This window comes from Lissotriton vulgaris, unplaced genomic scaffold (genome assembly GCF_964263255.1).
Source record: "Lissotriton vulgaris unplaced genomic scaffold, aLisVul1.2 SCAFFOLD_581, whole genome shotgun sequence".
NCBI classification, from domain to species: domain Eukaryota; kingdom Metazoa; phylum Chordata; class Amphibia; order Caudata; family Salamandridae; genus Lissotriton; species Lissotriton vulgaris.
The window spans coordinates 507,170-530,048 of record NW_028255144.1 but is presented as its reverse complement, the minus strand read 5'-3'; the positions used below and the strand labels follow the sequence as shown (position 1 = coordinate 530,048).

Genomic DNA, 22,879 nt, shown 5'->3' with positions numbered 1-22,879 from the left:
GCACCCCAGCCCGTTTTCCACATCATTTTTAACATTAGGGTCATTTTTCGCTAGACGCAGACCTCTTCGCTTTACAGCTAAAGCACACTCCCCCTTCACGCATAGTATTCTGGGAAATACCCATGGACTACGCGTTTCACTGAGTGAGAGTATCTTCGGACACTGTCTTTTCATAATCTGGGTACGTAAATACTATTTTCCTTTAGACTCCCGTCTTTTGTCATTCATGATTACACGTAGGATAGTAATCACGCGTCTCTCCTTGTTCACCTAAACAGCCCCGAGTCCCGGTCTTGAAACTATCACAGGAATATTTTCCGGTTTCTCTCCGGTAAGCTGCAGCACGCTCTCCCGGAGTTTTCACCAGAATCACCACTCGAATACCTTCCGGTTTCTTTCCGGTAAGCCTCAGAACACTATCCCTCAGTTTCTCATGGGACCACCATATGAGCAATTGCTCATTATTTTGCATTGTTTTCCCTTTCCTTTCGACTTTCATTTAGATATTGCCCACAACTCCGCTGGGTACAGCAACAGACTCCCTGTTGCGGTCAGCGCATTTTGGAACGTACAGGCAAGGCACTACAGTCTTTTTAATATTCTATCGGTTCGGGTTCTTTAGCACTGTACTTCCTATATCCTAGATTACATACCTCTCTGTAATTGCATGCATTTAGTTTCAATTGGACACACGTTTATACTTTCCTTTCACTGCACATTTTGGGGTGCAAATCCTACATATTCAGCAGTAATCTTACTGCATGTTGTTGTGTTTTAGATTTCTGTGGCGACCACATTGACTGTGAAGATCTCCATATATATGAAAACCAATTCCCCTGACGAAGGGTTTTCGTAACCCGAAATGCATTGGGACTTATGAAACAAAGGATTACATGTTATTGGAGTCAAATGCAGATGATTACAATTTTGTGTTTGTTCAGTATTGTTTTGTAAATAGACAGGGATAGTCTATATTGAACTTCAATGATTTTTGTATATGTCAACAATGCTTTTCGAAATTTGATTTGCATAATGTAATACTACTAAAAGTTGTAGATATAAAATGAACCTATCGCCTTGAGCATTTCTCACTACTAGTACACTGATATTGGTAAAACTGTGTTTTAGACATTTTGTCTTTCAGCTGTGCATTCCCCAAACTGTGGGTTTTCCCACAGCCTCCTTCTCTCAGGACAGGACACAAAAATCAGTGTAGTCTGTGATGGTGAATTCATTAAGGGTATTTCTCTCTCATGTTTCTCCTGGACTAAGTGTGCTCTACTAACCCAGTTCGTAAGCAGATATTGATTGACAGGTTTTGTCTACATCAAAACAGTTTCAAGCCTGATGAGGCTACATATCGTACAGCTTTTGTATAGGCACATTTTCTGCACTAGCATTCCCAGACTGCTAGGTTTTACTTTTATGAAAATGGCATGAATTTATTTTGTCCCCTACATTCAGATTACTTGTCTATATGAAATATGGACAACAAATTAAAACAAGCTGTTCATGAATGATATTTCTTTACAACTAATTCTGCTCTGTGTTGTCCGGACACTCCTGCTGGGGAGCGGGGGACTCCAACACTCGGGGCACAGAAGCAAGCTCCTACCTGCTTTACAGCGCTGCTGTACAATCGCGCCTTCATTCTTCCGCTCTCCCCCGCCACCGCACTTGCCACCGCGGTCGCTGAGAGGGGGGAGCGGCCACAGAGGACTACACTTCCCAGCGTCTCTTGCTTGGACGCCGGGACGACGCCTGCAGCGTCACTTTACCGCGCTTGGAGGCGCATAAAGACCGGACACTCCTGCTGGGGAGAGGGGGACTCCAACACTCGGGGCACAGAAGCAAGCTCCTACCTGCTCTACAGCGCTGCTGTACATCGCGCCTTCATTCTTCCGCTCTCCCCCGCCGCCGCACTTGCCACCGCGGTCGCTAAGAGGGCGGAGCGGCCACAGAGGACTACACTTCCCAGCGTCCCTTGCTTGGACGCCGGGACGCCGCCTGCAGCGCCACTTTACCGCGCTTGAAGGCGCATAATGAAAGGGACACTCCTGCTGGGGAGCGGGGGACTCCAACACTCGGGGCACAGAAGCAAGCTCCTACCTGCTCTACAGTGCTGCTGTACATCACGCCTTCATTCTTCCGCTCTCCCCCGCTGTCGCACTTGCCACTGCGGTCGCTGAGAGGGGGGAGCGGCCACAGGGGACTACACTTCCCAGCGTCCCTTGCTTGGACGCCGGGACGCCGCCTGCAGCGCCACTTTACCGCGCTTGGAGGCGCATAAAGAAAGGACACTCCTGCTGGGGAGCGGGGGACTCCAACACTCAGGGCACAGAAGCAAGCTCCTACCTGCTCTACAGCGCTGCTGTACATCGCGCCTTCATTCTTCCGCTCTCCCCCGCTGTCGCACTTGCCACTGCGGTCGCTGAGAGGGGGGAGCGGCCCCAGGGGACTACACTTCCCAGAGTCCCTTGCTTGGACGCCGGGACGCTGCCTGCAGCGTCACTTTACCACGCTTGGAGGCGCATAAAGACCGGACACTCCTCCCGCGTCGCGGGACGCGCCAGGGCGGAGCCCGGGCAGAGGGCGGGCCATATGTGGCCATCAGGGGCCAGAAGAAGCCGGGCAGGGCCACCCCCTTTGATCGTACAAGTGGGTAAGCGCAAACACTTGGGCACTGAAGGGTTAGGGGCTAAAGAAGCTAAGGTACCCCGTAAAGCAGATACCATTATCTCATATCTCACATCAGCTGTTGGTGCCATTAACCAGAAAATAGCGAACGCTGAAAAGGAATTGGAACTGGGAAAGTCTTCTGATTTATCGACTCCTGACCTCTTGCTTCCCACAGAGCCGTCCCCTGAATGTTGTTTGATCGGGGCACTACCTACTTGTGACTCAGTAACTGTAATCCATGATCCCCCGGTACAAATTATAGAGGCTCAGGGTTTAAATGCCTCCTCAAACAAGGCCAAACAGAAGTACAAGAAAAGTGGGGGGAAAGGTAATCCTGCCTCCCTTCACCAGGACCTTGTTCGTGACATTTCCTCAATCACAGGAGATAAATTGGAAGAACTGATTAATGCCCGACTGGAACCAATTCTAGACGAAATTGGTAAAGACATTGTTGACTGTCTAAATACTTGTTTGGCTGGCCTGTTAAAGAGGTGCGAGAAAATAGACTTATTTATCAATGATTTTCGCACCAGAGACCAACTTTTTACAAATGCTAACAGGTTTGTTGAAACTAGTAATACAGAGCCTATGGAATTCACAGGGGTAAAAGTCAGCACCGGGAATGAACACCAGCCACCCACACCTGCCACATCAACTTTATCTCATAAGGTGGCTAGGCCTGGTATAAGTAAGCCACTCCCACTAGATAACTCTATCCCAGTTGTACAAGGGAACACTGTAGCACGGCCTAAACCCCCCAACAACATATCTAACCCCCGCATCTCTAGCACTCCCAGGTTGCACCTACCCCCCTGAGGCGGCCCCTTTTGTGGCAGTAATAACCGGGGTCCCCTCCTTATATCAAAATGAGAAGAGTCTACCAGGGACTTGCTAGATAAATCCAGGGAATGGTGCAAACAATACTCTAGTGGTGAAGACGGCATATCCCGTTCTATTATCATGGCTAGAAGGGTGGGGTGGGTAGGACACGGGGAGAAGAATATTAAGGGAGACTGTATTGTCATCAATTTCTCTGAAAGACAAGTTGCTGAAAAATTATTCTGGGATGGGTCTCCCATTTCAAATAACGCAATTAGACCGCTCCCTTTAGGGTATTTTTATCCACCGCGAGGGAGCAAGAAGTTGCACCCATACTCACAGAAGGTATTTGGAAATAAAGAGGCACCCACCCTAGGGCCATGTCATTTTGCCATGCAGTACAAGAGCGGAGTTCCGGCTCCTGCTCTTCAGCATCTACCCCCAACCTTTGAATGACAAACAGACCGAGGGTGTTTTTTTATCTAATCGTTTCGCACCACTGTCATTTCCTGATAACTCAGATTGACTACACAAAAAACGATTCACTAATCAGATCCCTCCCTCAATAGGCAAGAATATGTGCAGAATTCTTAGCTAGAACATCGCAGGCCTAAGATCTAAGATTGAGGATGAGAACTGGTTGAACTTTGTCTCATCTTTCGATATTATATCCTTTCAGGAAACGTGGGATATAGCCAATAGCTTCGATCTAGATGGGTTTGCTCAATTTAACATTCCTGCTATACCAAGTGCTTCTGGAAGAGCTAAGGGCGGCCTGTCTATATTATTTTCACTTAACCTGAAAGGGAAAGCTAAACAGTTAGAGACAAGTTCCCCTTACTTTTTAGTAGTAGAATTGTCAGTGACAAATTCACTCACAATCTTACTTATTAATTTCTATAATTCTCCAGAATTTGTCAGCACAAACCAACTTGTAGTATCACTTGAGGAATTTCTAGAAAATTACAAAATAACTAAAAATAGTTTTGAGATCATCTTTATGGGTGATTTCAACATCCATCCTTGCCATAAGGACTGCATTATGGAAGATAAAGGGGGCCCACCTCTCTCGCTCCTCACGCACTTTGAGCACACTAAACATGGGGAAGCGATGGAGAACTTTTTGGCCTTCTTTAATCTCTACGAATCAAGTAGCTGTCCAACAGGCCCTAGATCCCTAACATTTAAAGGGAAAGACACAGGTTTGGTTATAGATTATATTTTCATTTCACCTTTTATTTTAGGTTTTATTTCAAGCTATAGGGTAGTAGACTCTATTTTTAGCGACCATAACCCTGTGGTATTAGAGGTTGCACAGGGGGGGTTATTAGATTTTAAAGAATCCGACATACGTTGTGTGACTGATTTGACAACCAAAGACCAGGGCAGAAGGTTGAAATGGTCTAAAGTGACCCTGATTACCTTCCTAAAAGAGGAGTTGGCAAAGGTTGAAGTGGAGGCCGGCATTTGTTTAAATCCGTTTGCCTCTAGTAATAGAACAGTGGAGGCTTTTAATATCATATGCCAGCAAGTAAATAATGATCTAACGCTTAAACCAAAATCAGGAGGGCAGAGAGGAAAACGGTGGTTTGACACTAATTGCTCTAGGGCTCATTCCGCCCTTTTAAAGGGATTAAAGGAGAAACCTAGAAATAAAACAAATATAGTCCTACTCAGGAAGGCCTATGAACAGGCAATCTACGCCAGGAAGAAACAGATTAAAGAACAAGCATGGAACGACCAACAATCAGAAGAGGTTTTACGGGATAGTTCCAAATCTGGGAGGTGATTAATCACCCATATTTTTCAGGGGCGGAGAACCACGCCGCAGAATGCGTTATACCAGATGAGCAATGGCTATCCCATTTTGGCAACATATATAGTCAGCCTGCATCTGCCCACATTCAGGAGTGCCCTACCCATTCTCCCTCGGAGCTAATTCAACCATTTGAGCCCGAGGAAGTAGAAAAAGCTATAAATGATACACTTAAAAACAAGGCACCGGGACCTGACGGGGTCCCTGCAGACTTATATAAAGTGGCACCCAAATTTTGGGGTAAGATTTTGACAAATGTGTTCAACTGCGCTAGAGAAAATAAGTTCCCTCAATCTTGGGCTAGGTCAATAATTATATCGATTTTTAAAAAGGGCCTAAGGGCAGACCCTGCTTGCTATAGACCCATTTCTCTAATTGACTCTGCCGTTAAAATCTTAGGCAGAGTCATTTTGGGCAGGATAACAACTTGGTTAGAAGGCAGGGGAATCCTATCAAATGCTCAATATGGTTTCAGGTCTAAAAGGAGCACCCTGGATCAGTGCTTAAATTTACACTTGATTATTAGTAAATATACTACAGTGAAAGAAGGGGCTCTGTATATGGCTTTTATGGATCTCTCCTCAGCCTTTGACCTGGTCAACAGGTCAAAGCTGTGGGGAGTCCTGTTAGATACGGGAATGGAACGACCATTGGTGAGTTTTTTGGCAGATCTACATCAAGGATTAGAGGCCTCTGTTAGAGTCACTCAAGATGGAAGATGCACTGGACTGTTTAAATCGCAGAGAGGGGTGAGGCAAGGGTGCATCCTTGCCCCGCTCCTCTTTACTTTATACATAAATGCACTTGAGCCAGCGCTCTCCACCATGGGAGTCGATGTCCCGCGTGCAGGAGAGATTAACATCCCGGTTCTCCTGTACGCGGATGGCGCGGTCCTACTGGCCCAAACGGGCGTGGCCCTAAATAAGTTACTGGCCTCTTTTGGGGATTTCATGACATCATTAGATCTCAAAATAAACACACAAAAATCCCAGGTCATGATTGCGGGACTTAAGGGCAGGAAAAAGAAACCCATAACTTTTAGCTGCACAGGAAAGGAAGTACTTAGGGTCCCCTCCTTTACCTATTTGGGCGTAATTTTCGACGACAAAAGAACATGGGGCGCCCAACACAAGTCTAAATCAAATGCAGTTACTAGATCAGCCGAAGCTCTTTTGAACTTTGCTAAAAGAATGGGGTCACGCCCAATGGAGGCCATTTTCAAAGTCTATAAACCAAATGCATAGCAATCGCTACCTATGGTGCGTCAATATAGGGATATACAAACTCAGATAAGATCCAGAAGGCGGAAAATAGATTTCTTAGAGCACTACTTTCCGTCCCCCAGTCCACTCCCACTTTTACCACTCACTCTGAGTTGGGCATTGGGTATGTTACAGATCAAATAAAATCTGCCTCTGTCATCTCTTGGCTAAAAACCTGGCTAAATGATGAAATCTCCTTAAATCACCAGATCCTTAAAGATTGCCTGGCCATGGATGAAGCCCTAAAAATCCCATGGTTGGCTCACATAAAATCTATGTTATCACTTGTGGGACGTGTAGATCTTTTCTATTCCCCTGATACCATTCATGTAGAGGATGTCATGACGATAAAAACATCATTGTTAAACTCTTATTGTAGAGCGGGAGGAAAGAGAGTTTAAAAAATCTACCGTTAGAAGCAATTATGCTCTCATTACTGCCACAGGACTAGGACCCTACCTGGTCTTTGTTAACAAACCATTCCACCGTTTTATATTAACTAGATTTCGTCTAAACATGATACACTTTCTGTTGGGCACTTATGCCAGATGGGAAACTCCTGATAATGCAAGTCCATGTGATTGTGATCATTTCTCATCTCAGGACACTCTACATTTTATCATGTTCTGCGATCATTATGCACAAATTAGGAAAAAATACCTCCTACCGATCCTTCGAGAGGCTGGCTTTTTACAGGTCAGACCAGCACTGTTATTTTTGCAATTGTTGCATAATGTTCGAATAACTTTTCATGTAGCAAATTTTTTAGTAGCAGGAGTTCGCATAAACAAAGGGCGTAACAAAGGAAGACAAGGACAAATCCTAAATGAAATATTTTAGTAAACTCCGTTGTTTTTAAAAAAAAATGTAAGATTAGGTGAAATAATTATTCTGTTTGATTAGTTTACATTTTTGTATTATTTTGTGCATATACATTCTTTTTGAACTCATGAAATATGTTGACTCGATAGATGATATATTTTGTACAGATTTTATTATTGTCACACTTTATTGTTTTTTTATATACTTGTATCCTGTGTCTTTTTGTGATTTCTAAAAAAATCGAATAAAAGTGATTGACTGCCTGACTGACTGACTGACTGAGTTGTCCTTCCTGATCTTTTCCTTTAAACGCCTGCCTTACTTCAATTTGATTCAGACTAAAAGCACCCTGGAGGCACTTCTGTGACACAACTGGTACTGTACCCATAAGCACCCCTTATGCGATCACTTGATCCTACACTTGCTCACACACTCACTCAATGAATGAATCATACATTTGCGCAGATTTAACCTCTCGGTTACTGAGATACAAGCAAGATGTTTCACCTGGATTGGTTGCGTAGCTTCCATCTAACTGTCATTTATGATATTATTGAAACTAACAATTTGAATCTAGTGGTATATCTGAAGTGGGACAAATGTGATTCGGTCTGTTAACTATTGTGTAAACAACATACTTGACCCATTTCTTAGTCTTAACATACCTGAGAGCTTCAGAGGCTAACTTCTGCCGTCCAAGTTCATTTTCCTTATCCATAACCTTTCTAGTGAGAAGTTCAATGTCACTGTCTGTGGAAGCTATGGTCTCCCTCATCAGCGAGAGCTTGGATTTGTTCTCTAAATGTTCATTTTCACTCTATAAAAAATAAAATAAATATGCTGCTGAGCAACAAACCCATAGATTTCAGGATCATTGACACTTCAACTACAAAAGTGCTCTTTATGAAACCAAGTCAAGCAAAATTTCTTGAAGCCATAACGATTTTAATTGTAGTTTGCAAGTAGAATTTATGGTTTTTCAAACATTAAGTTCAACAATATAACAAAAGCATAAGTTCCATCTTTAAATAACACTCAACTGTATTACCATGTGTAATAGCATCATTCTGTCATACAATAAATGAATATGATCCATGTAAAAACATTTTTTTTTTAAATGTTAGAAGAGCGAACCAACATCAGTTCTGCTCTTGTTCCCTGCACCCTTCAGTTTATGTGTGGCAGGAATGCTTTGAATATTTTGATAGAAGTGAATGTCAGGTACATGCTTCTTTGTCGTTGGGTGCACACAACCCAGTCCCTGAAGAGGTGTGGGGGGAGAGGTCTGAATTTGGGCTCTTCTGCAATAGGTAATATGGACTGAAAAAATCTTCTTTGGATGCTACTTCAGGAAAAGCCAGTGGGCCATGCTACATCTTTAGAAGCATAGCAATATGTAAGGCTAATGAGCACCAGCTACCAGCCACTAATTCACTTCATGCTAACCACTACTGTGTACCTCCCGTCCTACAACCTCGCAAAGGCTGTTCTCCCCATCAAACAAGCCAGTGCTAACATTTCTCCTCATTGGTAGCAAGAAGAACCAGGCCCATTTAATTCCTAAAGTGATGCCACGAGGTTTACGGCTCTCCAAGTTTTGAATAACATCTACAGTACACATACCCAAACTTGGTCATCAAAAGTGTTAAACCACTTTGGTCCCCTGGCACTCCTCAGTCTCCAGGATTACTGGCCTGTAAATGACCTCACTCTCAGCAATCCATCGGCTGACCGTGAGGCATAGTTACTGGACCACATCTTACTGTTAACCAACCACAGGAAAGACCTGCAAATCTTCTGCAGCACTTGGGCTTACCTGTGCTCACTTCAGTACACCTTCTTTGTCCATCATCAGAAATGGAAATCTATGGAGACCGAGCATGACCAACATCTTCCAGAATGCCAAGCAAATTGCGCTCCCAATCCATTCACAGTGGACCTATAAGAATGATGCTCTTATCTGCCAGTCTCGATTACTTTAATTGTATTTTAATTTATGGTTACTCTGGACCTTGGCTCTGGCATCAACCTTACTGGGTACTAGACACTAACAACTCACAAAGGCTCTAAGAAAGATCACACTAGATCTCAGAAGGATTGCCTGGCCTTTTTCAAGTTCTGTGAGTAAGCGGTCAGCTTTATAAATGGAGACCAAGGGCCACTGCATTGCCTATTCACCTCTACACTTGTTAGCCCTGTAAGGTCGGGCCTTAGGCCCTCATGCTAATAATAACTGCAGACACAGGACTGCTTACTCAGTGCAACTGGCCACGAGCACGTGTGCTCGGCCACTTTTATTATAGCTATGTCACCTGACCAGTGACATCAGTGGTGGGTGGATGTTCAGTGTAATTACATCCTGAGCACTAGAATGCTAACTGTAACTCTGGGTCCTTACATCCCTCCCAAAATTGGTGAAAATCAAACCAATGGCAAATGTCCAAAGCCCTGTGGGGACATTGGACTCATGATTTCAAACGAGTCTCTTTGGCTGCTTGCAGGCCGCAGGCAGTATAGTTCCTGCATCCAGGACCAACAGTTCTCTGTGGCACAGTTCGCAGTTGTTTGGCGGGTTCATTCTTTGTCTGTGCTATCTGGACGTTGTTCTCAGCCTTGCCTATGCTTCGCTCAATTGGTGACAATGAGTGCTTGGAGAGAGATATGGATGATATGGGTGTTGTTTGTTCATCTGGTTTCTTTTCTCCATTCTGGATTCGTGATGTTTCCGGGCAGGCTTAAATGTGTCTCTTGGGAGGTGAAGAGTGTGGATGCAAACATCCTTCTCACTAGGATTCCCCTCTCGCCGGTGTTCTTCTCTCACCAGATGTCCGGGAGGACCTCTTTGCCAGGCTTCCACTGGACTGGCGTTTTCGGTCGTGTTGCTCTACCATAGGCTTCGGGCCGTGAGCAGGGCGCTCCACGAGCCTCACCGTTGTGCCCTAGTTCCACCTGAAGGTTGAGTTGTCGACTCTTTTCCTTGCTCGCGAGGCTTTCTTCCCCGTGGGTCCTGCAGACGCGCCGTTGTGGATCTGTCTCCCGTGCGGGACTTGCTGCCACCAGAGTCCCTTGAGGCCTCTGATTCTTGGGTTGCCACAGGCTGGTGTGAGGTGGTCAGTAGCTCAGCTTCCGGATGCCTGAGCACTCTCGCCATCCAATCTTCCGCTCAACCCCAGAGGTAGATGTCGCCAACAGTCTAGCTTGCTCTCTTCTGCGATCGCCATGTGGATGGATGGCTCATAGGTACATGTCTTTGATCTGCGCTGCAGGTGTTCTTGCCAGGCCTTGTCCTCCAATGCACTCAGACGTTCCAGTGCCTGTCACCTTCCTTCTTTTCGCAGGGGCGGCTTCTACTTGCGGTGGCAGCGTGCCACTCTGATTTCTCCTTCCTTCTTATTGCAGTGGCAGTGTGCCACTCTGATTTCTTCTTCCTTCTTTTCCAGTGGATGTGGCCACTCTCCTCCTTCTCGCAACGTAACCTGGCCCAAACTGCTTTCATCTTCTCTGGCCAGGATTCCTCGTGCAGCACGCGCACTCTGCACGTGTCCTCCTGGTCTTGTCCTAGTCCTAGGACACTGTCTTCTTTTCATTCAACTCCCAGGGTTAGCGTTGCTACCTTCACTTCCGCTTTCAGTCACCTCCATTACTTGTGAAGTTGAAGTTCGTTGGTCCATGTTCGCGGACCGCGCCTTGGCTGAACTTCTTGGACCTCGTGCTGGTCCCTTCTGCCGATGACCGGCAGGTAGGCTTCATGGTGCGGCCATCTGGCTGGTCAACTTCTTAGTGCGACCAACTGGCTGGTCGGCTTCGTGCTTTGGGACCAGGCTGAGTGGTCAGATTGCTCTTGTGTTGAGTCTTCAATGCTGCGGGTTGTCTGCGCAACCATTCTCCTTTCATTGCAGTTGGATTGCTTTGGTGCGCATCTGGGTGCGCTCTTCGTGTGCTCCTTGTGACTTGCTGCTTTGGGCTAGTGCAGTCGGCATTGCTGCGCATTTGTATCATGCGGCTTTGCACTTCCTGGTGCCGGGTTCCAGAACCACCGTCGGTTCGTGTGAGGGTACTCCTGTCTTCGCCATACTGCTGCAGTGATGGCCTGTGGCCGCCAGGCATCGCTGTACTCTCTTCCAGCATGGCATGAGTGCTTCTGGAGTGTTGCTTTTGGAGGGTTGCGTCACCACTCCGTTGACCTTGTTCCGGTCTTACTTCTTTGTGTCGTTGGTTGCGATCCTTGCAAACTTCTCTGGGTGCACTTGCTGCGTGCTTTTGAGTGTCTTCTGAGAAGTTCTGGCACTCCTGTTCCTGGGGTGTTCTTTGCACTTCTGGAGTGTTCCTGCGCCGTCACTTTTTATCTTCTCAGGGTGTGTGATGACTTGGTGGGGTTCCGGGGTAGCAGTTTCCTTGCGCAATGTTCACGGGCTCACCATTGTCTTTCCTTCCTCTCCCCGGGAGGTAGTCGTCTTTCTGTCCGTGCTGTGGTAGTGTTGCCTTTCTTTGGTTGCCTTCTCCTTGGGAATAGCCACCTGCCAGCAGGTGGCTCTCTACCAGTCTCTGGGCATCACTTGTGGGGGCTATGCACTCTTAGCTGGGCTGTGTGTTTATCTGGCTTGTCGTAGGCTTGTTTCTTTTCTTGTATACACAATAGAGACCGTTCCCAGGATAAGACCTAAGTCATAAAGGGTGAGTTGCCCACTAGTTATTGGGCATCTCACAAAAAGTGATAGACTGGCATCACACTCCACCCGGAGTCATGCTTCATCATCTGCCAGTCCTCGCCCTCCAAAAACCGCGTTTGATGGAGGACGGGCATGCACCTGGAGACAGGGATGCACTTCTAAGTGAGTGGGGACCCAGAGTATGAAGTGATTTAAAAAGCCATCACAGTGCACCCATACATCCTTTATTCAACGGGAGACTGTGTGGATTTAAAACAAGTCATGCGGTGAATAAGGACACTATTATCCCATCACCGCTGTGAGGTTTTTTAAGAAGTGGTCAACATGTTTCTGCCAATTTGTCCTTATGGGTACATGGCATTCGTCAGGACCAATTACAACAAGGGCTCCAATCTTACCAAACGTTTTGGCAGTGCCACTCCGTGGGTATGATCAGTATCATTTTTCCACTAGATGGGTCCATGGACCAATATATGATATATAAAAGAGAGAGAAGTGCATATTATAATGACTAATCACAATTTGTGAATAAGGTCTGTAGCTATTGTCATCCATATACTAAATTATGGAATAGTGAATGTACCAGTACTCAAAACAATGTTGAGAACTGTGTAGGTAGCAAAAATGTATGTCTTACCCTTATAGAGGGTTGACTTGCCCCATGGGAGGGGGAAGCAATGTCCTCAGGAAGTGCCCGTGACTACACTATATCGAGGAGAAAGAAGAAACAAACAACTGGCATAAGCTAGAGAAAATGATTCAAAATGCCACATTAATGCGGTCTAAGGGATCGTTGCTGGTTTAAAAGGGCATGGGCTCACCATAAGTTAGTGTAGCTCTCGTAGGTTCACCTGCAGCGTGCGCCTCACCTTCTCCCCGTTGATAAAATGGCTTTGTGGACCTCCGTTTATATAGTAGCGTTCTGGGCAAGGCTACAGAGCCATTAATCAGGAACGAGCTGCACCTGTGTACGGGCGCACGTCTCTGACGTGGGATTTCCTGTGTCTGGAAAGTGAAGCCGGTCGGAGAATAGCCGATCCGCTATCATGCCGGACCCCAGGTGTGTGCGTTAAAGCCCGTTGTTAGTGCTCGGTCGTCATATTATGACGTTCCCGGCATCCGGAGTCACAGCCGCGGGTGCCTGTCGTACGTGATGACGCACACCGTGGCTGTGATAGGTCAGTTGGTCTCGCATGATAATACTTATGCCTATGTGTTTATACATGGTAGCTAGGAAACCCATTGCCTTAATGTAATAGGCTAAGAATGGTTTTAAGGTGTGTCAGATTAGAGAGACACACAACACGGACTGCATTTTTGTCAGCATAGTCACACCCGTGATATTCTTCCCAAGTAGAATTTAAAGGAAGTTTAAAGTGGATCTCTTACCGGCAGGTGTTTATGCTGTATTTAAATTTATATCCGTGTACCTCTTGCTCGAAAAAGGTGTATTTATTTATTGTGTTGGCACCCAATAAAACAGAGTTACCGGTCATATTTATATTCGGAACGCATCTGACATTTTGAGAGATTCACAATGGTGTTTTTTTTTAAGTCTTCCATGTTGCTGATGAGGGCACATAGAGTGTTCCTTTACGGAAAATGGGTTTATCAACAACCAGATTGTAGTCCCAATGGACCACGCGGTACTAGACCCAGGGTGTAGATATTATAAGTCGATGTACATATAAATCGATGTACATATTTTCATAATGGTACCCATGCACATAATAGGAACTCAATTTGACTCTCAAAAGGAGAGACCTTGAAGAACTGCAGATGATTTATATGTAATTTTCTCAATTCATTTGAAGCCAGGGAATGTCATCGTTAAGGCCGGTTTTTGCAGTATTTAGTCTATACACCCACCGTTGCTCTCTTATATGTAGAGCATGAACTTGATTAGTCTCTTTCTTGTTTAGCACCTCCAGAACTGTCCATTTCAGGTCACACTCAGTGTGTGCTTTCTCCAAGAAGTGTCTAGTGAGCTTAGTATTATCTTTCTTACACCTGAATGTACTGCGGTGTTCATTGATTCTGATCCTTATTTGTCTTGTGGTCATGCCTACGTACATTTTCTTGCATGGGCAGGTTAAAAGGTAAATAACATTGTCAGTGTTACAATTACTGAAGTTATTCAGTACCCATGGTCTGTTGGTACAAATGTCGACTTCTTTCGTCGCACTCGTGAACTGGCACGCAATACAATCACCGCATGGATAGTGGCCTACAGGTCGTTGATGTCCCCAGAGTGTTAGTTGGGTTTCTCTTTCCTGCGTTATGTTCTTGGTATGAACGATTGCATCCTTGATATTACGACTCCTTTTGAACGCATAAAGTGGTTGTGTCCATTTTTTCTGGCCTGTGTTCAAGATGTGCCATTTCTTCTTGATGATGTTTTGAACTGTATTCGAGGCCGGAGTGAATGTAGTCACAAAAACAAGTCTGTCTGTTTTTTCTTTCTGTGTGTTCTTCAAGAGAGATTCACGACTGTTATTTCTGGCACGTTTCTTCGCTTTGGAGACTAACTTCTTAGGATAGTGTCTGGCCACAAGTTTGGTCTCTAGATCCATTGCTTGTCTGTTGTAGTCTGTGAGTTCTGACCAATTTCTCCGTATTCTTAGGAATTGTCCTACTGGAGTGCGCAGAAATAGCACTGACAGAGAACTACTTCGAATTCAATGACGTGATTTACCATCAGATACAAGGCACGTCGATGGAAAGTACATTTGCCCCTAGTTTGGCGTGCCTGTACGTTCACCAGTTCGAGGTAGATAATATCTTTGCAATCAATAATCCATTTCTCACGAAAGTGAAAACTTGGAAGAGATTCATAGACGATGTCCTCATAGTGTGGAATGGTACAACTTCGGAAGCACTTCTATTTGTGGAATGGGTCAACACAATTGATCCCCATTTGAAATTCACACATACAATAGATACTAACTGTGCAATCTTTTTGGATCTGGACATTTCCCTAACCAGTGAGGGTATAAGAACCTCGGTACATAACAAACCAACGGATAAAAACAGTCTACTTCTGTTTGAAAGTTACCACCCGAAGGCCCTAAGACAGAACTTACCAGTAGGACAATTCCTAAGAATACGGAGAAATTGCTCAGAACTCACAGACTACAACAGACAAGCAATGGATCTAGAGACCAAACTTGTGGCCAGACACTATCCTAAGAAGTTAGTCTCCAAAGCGAAGAAACGTGCCAGAAATAACAGTCGTGAATCTCTCTTGGAGAACACACAGAAAGAAAAAACAGACAGACTTGTGTGTGTGACTGCATTCACTCCGGCCTCGAATACAGTTCAAAACATCATCAAGAAGAAATGGCACATCTTGAACACAGGCCAGAAAAAATGGACACCACCACTTTTTGCGTTCAAAAGGAGTCGTAATATCAAGGACGCAATCGTTCATACCAAGAACATAACGCAGGAAAGAGAAACCCAACTAACACTCTGGGGACATCAACGACCTGTAGGCCACTATCCATGCGGTGATTGTATTGTGTGCCAGTTCACGAGTGCGACGAAAGAAGTCGACATTTGTACCAACAGACCATGGGTACTGAATAACTTCAGTAATTGTAACACTGACAATGTTATTTACCTTTTAACCTGCCCATGCAAGAAAATGTACGTAGGCATGACCACAAGACAAATAAGGATCAGAATCAATGAACACCGCAGTACATTCAGGTGTAAGAAAGATAATACTAAGCTCACTAGACACTTCTTGGAGAAAGCACACACTGAGTGTGACCTGAAATGAACAGTTCTGGAGGTGCTAAACAAGAAAGAGACTAATCAAGTTCATGCTCTACATATAAGAGAGCAACAGTGGGTGTATAGACTAAATACTGCAAAAACCGGCCTTAACGATGCCATTCCCTGGCTTCAAATGAATTGAGAAAATTACATATAAATCATCTGCAGTTCTTCAAGGTCTCTCCTTTTGAGAGTCAAATTGAGTTCCTATAATGTGCATGGGTACCATTATGAAAATATGTACATCGATTTATATGTACATCGACTTATAATATCTACACCCTGAGTCTAGTACCGCGTGGTCCATTGGGACTACAATCTGGTTGTTGATAAACCCATTTTCCGTAAAGAAACACTCTATGTGCCCTCATCAGCAACATGGAAGACTTAAAAAAACCCACCATTGTGAATCTCTCAAAATGTCAGATGCGTTCCGAATATAAATATGACCGGTAACGCTGTTTTATTGGGTGCCAACACAATAAATAAATACACCTTTTTCGAGCAAGAGGTACACGGATATAAATTTAAATACAGCATAAACACCTGCCGGTAAGAGATCCACTTTAAACTTCCTTTAAATTCTACTTGGGAAGAATATCACGGGTGTGACTATGCTGACAAAAATGCAGTCCGTGTTGTGTGTCTCTCTAATCTGACACACCCTAAAACCATTCTTAGCCTATTACATTAAGGCATTGGGTTTCCTAGCTACCATGTATAAACACATTGGCATAAGTATTATCATGCGGGACCAACTGACCTATCACAGCCACGGTGTGCGTCATCACGTACAACAGGCACCCGCGGCTGTGACTCCGGATGCCGGGAACGTCATAATATGACGACGGAGCACTAACAACGGGCTCTAACGCACACACCCGGGGTCAGGCATGATAGCGGATCGGCTATTCTCCGACCGGCTTCACTTTCCAGACACAGGAAATCCCACGTCAGAGACGTGCGCCCGTACACAGGTGCAGCTCGTTCCTGATTAATGGCTCTGTAGCCTTGCCCAGAACGCTACTATATAAACGGAGGTCCACAAAGCCATTTTATCAACGGGGAGGAGGTGAGGCGCACGCTGCAGGTGAACCTACGAGAGCTACACTAACTTATGGTGAGCCCATGCCCTTTTAAACCAGCAACGATCCCTTAGACCGCATTAATGTGGCATTTTGAATCATTTTCTCTAGCTTATGCCAATTGTTTGTTTCTTCTTTCTCCTCGATATAGTGTAGTCACAGGCACTTCCTGAGGACATCGCTTCCCCCTCCCATGGGGCAAGTCAACCCTCTTTAAGGGTAAGACATACATTTTTGCTACCTACACAGTTCTCAACATTGTTTTGAGTACTGGTACATTCACTATTCCATAATTTAGTATATGGATGACAATAGCTACAGACCTTATTCACAAATTGTGATTAGTCATTATAATATGCACTTCTCTCTCTTTTATATATCATATATAGGTCCATGGACCCATCTAGTGGAAAAATGATACGGATCATACCCACGGAGTGGCACTGCCAAAACGTTTGGTAAGATTGGAGCCCTTGTTGTAATCGGTCCTGACGAATGCCATGTACCCATAAGGACAAATTGGCAGAAACATGTTGACCACTTCTTAAAAAACCTCACAGCGGTGATGGGATAATAGTGTCCTTATTCACCGCATGACTTGTTTTAAATCCACACAGTCTCCCGTTGAATAAAGGATGTATGGGTGCACTGTGATGGCTTTTTAAATCACTTCATACTCTGGGTCCCCACTCACTTAGAAGTGCATCCCTGTCTCCAGGTGCATGCCCGTCCTCCATCAAACGCGGTTTTTGGAGGGCGAGGACTGGCAGATGATGAAGCATGACTCCGGGTGGAGTATGATGCCAGTCTATCACTTTTTGTGAGATGCCCAATAACTAGTGGGCAACTCACCCTTTATGACTTAGGTCTTATCCTGGGAACGGTCTCTATTGTGTATATCAGATTTGATTGGAGGCTGACCGTCTTCCAGCACCCTACTGCCTCTTGTTCCCTCCTCAGGCTACTGCCTGAGAAACTCTTGTGGTTTCTTCTTGTTTCTTTTCTTCCCTGCAGTACCGGGAAATGGCCATCAGAAGGCAGTGTTACTTTGCTTGTCTCCATTGCTGTCCTTTCTCAAGTGTGTTTTCAGCTGGTCTTGTCTTTCCAATCCTGGGGCTTGCACTATTTCCACACAATGCGAAGATGCTCTCCCCCAGCTCGCACACCCTTTGGGGCTCTTCACCCCTACAGGCACTCGCAGCAGGGTAGGTGTCTTCCTCCTTAGCTTGCTATGTGCAGTTTCCCTCTGACGGACTGACTTAGATGCTGCTGGGGCACACATCTACGGGGCACTTTGCTGCAGTAATTGTTTAGACGCCCTGTGGCGTTCTGTTGGGCCAGAGTTGTTTCACCCCCGCTGCGGGGCTCTCCTTGCTGCCTCTTGACCGAGGGAGGGGGTTTCGTTTGAAGTGTCCTCTGGCCGGATGCTGCTTTTGCCCTTTTGTGCCCCGCCGCCGCAGCTCCATTCCTCACTCGCTGCGAGGCGGGGAGGGGTGTCAGCACTGGTCTCTGGGCTGTTCTCTGTCCCGGCCACGCACACACAGATCAGCGGTGGGGCGGGGCAGGCGGTCACCGCTGAACGGCTTCCTTTTACCCCCCGGTGAGTCTTTTCTCGCTGGCCGCTACGTACGGCCACAGGCTGCCCGTTCTCCCTTCTCCACCTCTGCAGCCTCTCGCCTCACATGCTGCGTGTGGTGGGGGAGGCTAGGACTGGCGCCAAGAGTCCGCTCGCTCTGTTGTGGGCACAGTTGGATTTCGTCGCGGGGACGTGTTAGCATGTTAGTGTGGGTGGGCTCCGCTTTCTTCATTCAGGACCCGGCAGCTCTCCTCACGCTGTGGGCTCATTCTCCCCACCGCTGCAGCAGCTTCAGTTACACGCTGCACGGCGGGGCGGGGGTCGCTGCAGGCAGGCCGCGGGTGGGCTCCGCTGGTCTTGCATCATTAAGGGGGCAGTAGCCGTCGCTGCTTGGACTGTTGGGGCAACGCTTACAGTTTATAGCGGGTGGGCTCCGCTTTATACGTGTCCCGGGCGGCGCTAGCAGGCGGCCGCCATTATTTCTATTGTGACCGTTGGGGGTGGGCTCTGCTTTCGGAGACGGTCACTGTTGCAGGCTCACCTTCGGCCAGCGGGCCAATGCTGCCATGCCGGAAGGCTTCGCGTAGGCTTCACTGTCAATGGGGCTCAGTCACGGCCGACGCAGATGGGCTCCGGTCGGTCCTCTCTTTTCTTCAGGGCACCGCCACGGCAGGGCGGGTCACGGGAGGCCTGATAGGTGTGGGGTGGGCTCCTGGCCACCTTCTCATTCTCATCCAGGCCCGGGGCTCGTCACACGCCCGTGGGCCTCTCGGCGGCCGGCTCCTTTCCTAGGGGGTGTGCCATCGCTGCAGGCAGCTCTCTCTCTCCCCCTTTTCCTCAAGTTTTCTTTCAGCTGGCACGCATGGCTAGCGTCCGTCCTCGTCGACATTGTAAGGTCGGGCCTTAGGCCCTCATGCTAATAATAACTGCAGACACAGGACACACTGCTTACTCGGTGCAACTTGCCACGAGCACGTGCGCTCGGCCACTTTTATTATAGCTGTGTCACCTGACCAGTGACATCAGTGGTGGGTGGGTGTTCAGTGTAATTACATCCGGAGCACTAGAATGCTAAATGTGACTCTGGGTCCTTACATCCTTTAATCCTATTAGGGCTCATTCACATGCTTATTGGCATAAAGCTTGAATGCATGCAGCAGAGCAAAGTTGGTTTTGGTGTCCCAACACGTTTATACTGATAATCAAGTTCTGATGGGATTGCTTTTTCATAAAACTGTTGTATTTACAGTAAAACATTGGATTATTATTTGAGGTCGGCATCAGGACGAAGCCTCCAAGTAACTAAATTAACCTGAGCTCAACCCTTGGCAGCTATGGCCCAGAACAGACAGGCTTAACTTAGGGGCGACCATGATGGAGTGTGTGTCTGCTACACCACCCAGATTTGTCTGGGTCTGATTTAGAGTTTGAGGATAGGTATTTACTCCATCAGGGTGATGGAGTGAAGTACTCGGTCACCTTGAGGAAGTACCCACCAAAAAAGGGTTATTTTTACAGGTTACATCGCAGGGTTACGCTGCGGCAGTCAGGCTACACAGAGTAGGCCAAAAGCCATGTTTGCACTGACGCTTTAGTCGATGGCATAATAGGTCCCACAAGTGGCATTTTAACTTCCAGGCTATGGGTGAATTTTTCTACACCACTTACTAGGGATTTATAGGCAAGTTAAAAGTTCCAGTTAGTAATAGGGCAATTTAACCATGTTTAAAGGGAGAGCACAGGAATCTTCCTACTGTTTAGCAGGGGTAAAGTGCAAAGGGTTGTGAAATCAGCAAAAATAGGGTTCAGCAAAAGGTGAAATGTATGGGGTGATCATGATATTATACTGGTCAACTAATTAAATGAATAATTGATGGCATTCCATTAATGCCTTTTTTTATTGATTAGTGGCTGTTGAAATATGCGTATACAGAAATATGGCAAATTAGTATATTATGATAATTATGATGCACATTAGTTGCACTTATAAATGGCTAATTGTGGAATGCCATATGCAGAGCTTAAATATTGTGTACTTGCCACAGACAAATACAAGTCATAACGCTGAATCGTGGGTGTTTTGACCCCTTTTCATTCTCCTTATGATTACCAGCCAATCTGCACATTAAAACAGAGGGAAATTACATCATATCTCGTTAAGTCAAGCGATTTCAAACTTCCTTCGACCAGGCTTTTAGAGCAGGTGATCTGTAACCAGCTACCTAACTTAGCCCTGAAGCTTTGGCCAACCACACCCACAACTAACACCAGGCTCCTAAGAGACAATACCTTAAAATCTTGTAGAGTGTACCTATGGAGGAAACATCATGGCAAACACAGAGGTGATTTCTTTGATTGGGAAGAACATGTTGGCTCGCCTGCAACAGGACAATGTAAAGAAAAAAGGCAAAACAGATTAAGCTGCAGATAGCAGCTGACTCCAGGGCCGGCTTTAGTGCTGGTGGCACCTGGCAATGCAATCTTTTTTGGCACCCCCACACCCTATAACCTCCTCCTCGGATTCCCTCACCATCACCCGGCAAAAAGTGCCCCTTATCTCTCCTTAGCCCCTTTTTCAAATACATTTATTGGTTTTAAAGAGCTGGCAAAGGCTGGCGTTTCCAATCCACTCAGCTATCCACATAAAATACAGACCTGTTCTTTGCAGCAGGCACATTAACCCTCTGCACTACTTTATGACGAGTCAAAACGGGCACTAGTCAAAACTCCGATCTCTCTCTCTCTAGCAGGAACAGTAACCACACGAGTTATCATGACGTTTTCATTGCTGTAAACTCTTTCAGCAGGTGCTTTTAAATCGCATGTTATTGCAAAACCGAGGGTCCCAACCCGAGGTCAGTGCCCCCCTCCAGGTCAGCGCCCAGTGCGGCCTCACCTGTCGCACCCCCCTAAAGCCAGCCCTGGCTGACGCTGAGTGGATACCGTAACTGAACAGGATTGAGGCAATTGGACAGGAAACAAAAAGGTTGCACTATTTTAAATGTGATATTTACAGGCCATGATCAGCACAAAAGAATCCTGATGGCAGGGGTAGAGTTGAAAGGATTAGGACATGGGTTAGCCACTGTGTTGGCTAGGAAACTTGGAAGCTTTCAGGAGGTGAAAGGTTATAGGGGAAGGGGTGCTGGGATGCGAAGAGGTGTTGCACTGGATGATGAAAAACAAAACATGCAGGTAAGAGCAACATAATATGCAGCCTCCATTTTATTTCCACAGTATAAGGAATTTTCTTCAGAGATGCGAGATTAAAGAAAGAATGTCCACTTTAAGTCTCACACACGACTTTCTTTAAGGCACTCGCTGACCTTTCGAAACAAGTGAAAGACTTGGCTGTTTCTATAAAAAGTAATTTGATCAAATATTTTGAATTACTCAAGCCAAAGTTTCCTTCCAGTTCAGAATCCCCCCCTTACCGCTCGAAGTGATGCTCTGTACTCCTCTATCTGCTGCTCCAGGTGGGCTCTCTCATTGATCGCTGTCTCGTGGGATATCTGACAAAAAAACATTACATACATGGTTCACCTTTCTGAGAATCAAAATGACAGCATTAATTATGTATTTCTGTTTTTTTTAATAGACTGTCTCCTCGAACCTTAAGCCTCTCTCGCAGGCTGTCTCTTTCCGTGGTCATCCTTCTCAGATCTGAAATGGCGCCATTTCTTTCAGCCTCCACGCGCCGCAGGATGTTCTGAGCCGTCAGGCTGGCCTTGGGCGCCTTGGGGCTTTTAATGAGCTCGCGCCGAAGGCGGGCCACTTCTTCCTGGGCCTGCCAATCATAAAGCACAGTACACTAGCATTTTGGTCGAGTAACAATACTGAAGAGTGGTGCACAAATACGATGGACAGGAGTCGAAATCCTTAATACATGTTGTCACTCTATGTAATGCAGGCAATTTGCATAATATTATTGGGGGCTTGCGAACGAAAAATCACACGTTAACTGCAATTCTGAAAATTCCTAATGTCTTTTCCATTACTGTGTATGTCATTCACCTTTTTTGGAGTAGTTGGAAGTATTCATCACTTCTTCCAAAGTCCTGCAACAAAGATGGTTGGCAAATCTAGAACTCACTCTCGTATGGCCACACATGACAAAGTCTGACATAACTTACCTAAATTCACTCCCCAGCGTATTCATTAATAAAACCCACCTTTGCTATAACGTTTCTCCCACAGGCTTTGATTTTTTACTTTGTGCGAGTGACCTTGGTAGTGTAACATAATAGGGGTTTTATTTAAAATGTTCTTTATGCTATGAAAGATTGCAGACTTAAAGTATTTTAATCACACGTAGACCATTCAATATAAAATAACCATGCTATGGTTTCTAGTAGGGTCTATGTAGTCTC

General features: G+C 45.8%; 1 protein-coding gene across 1 annotated transcript in view; it reads right to left on the bottom strand.

Annotated features, from left to right (window-relative positions):
• LOC147659215 (centrosomal protein of 135 kDa-like) overlaps positions 1-22,879 on the bottom strand; it is a 548,924-nt gene that overhangs the window by 315,982 nt on the left and 210,063 nt on the right. Inside the window, exons 7-9 of the mRNA XM_086951883.1 lie at positions 22,123-22,296; positions 21,944-22,021; positions 8,064-8,215 (exon numbers count right to left, since the gene is read on the bottom strand). Of these exons, the coding sequence (XP_086808009.1) occupies positions 8,064-8,215; positions 21,944-22,021; positions 22,123-22,296 (404 nt within the window). The remainder of the gene's footprint in view (positions 1-8,063; positions 8,216-21,943; positions 22,022-22,122; positions 22,297-22,879) is intronic.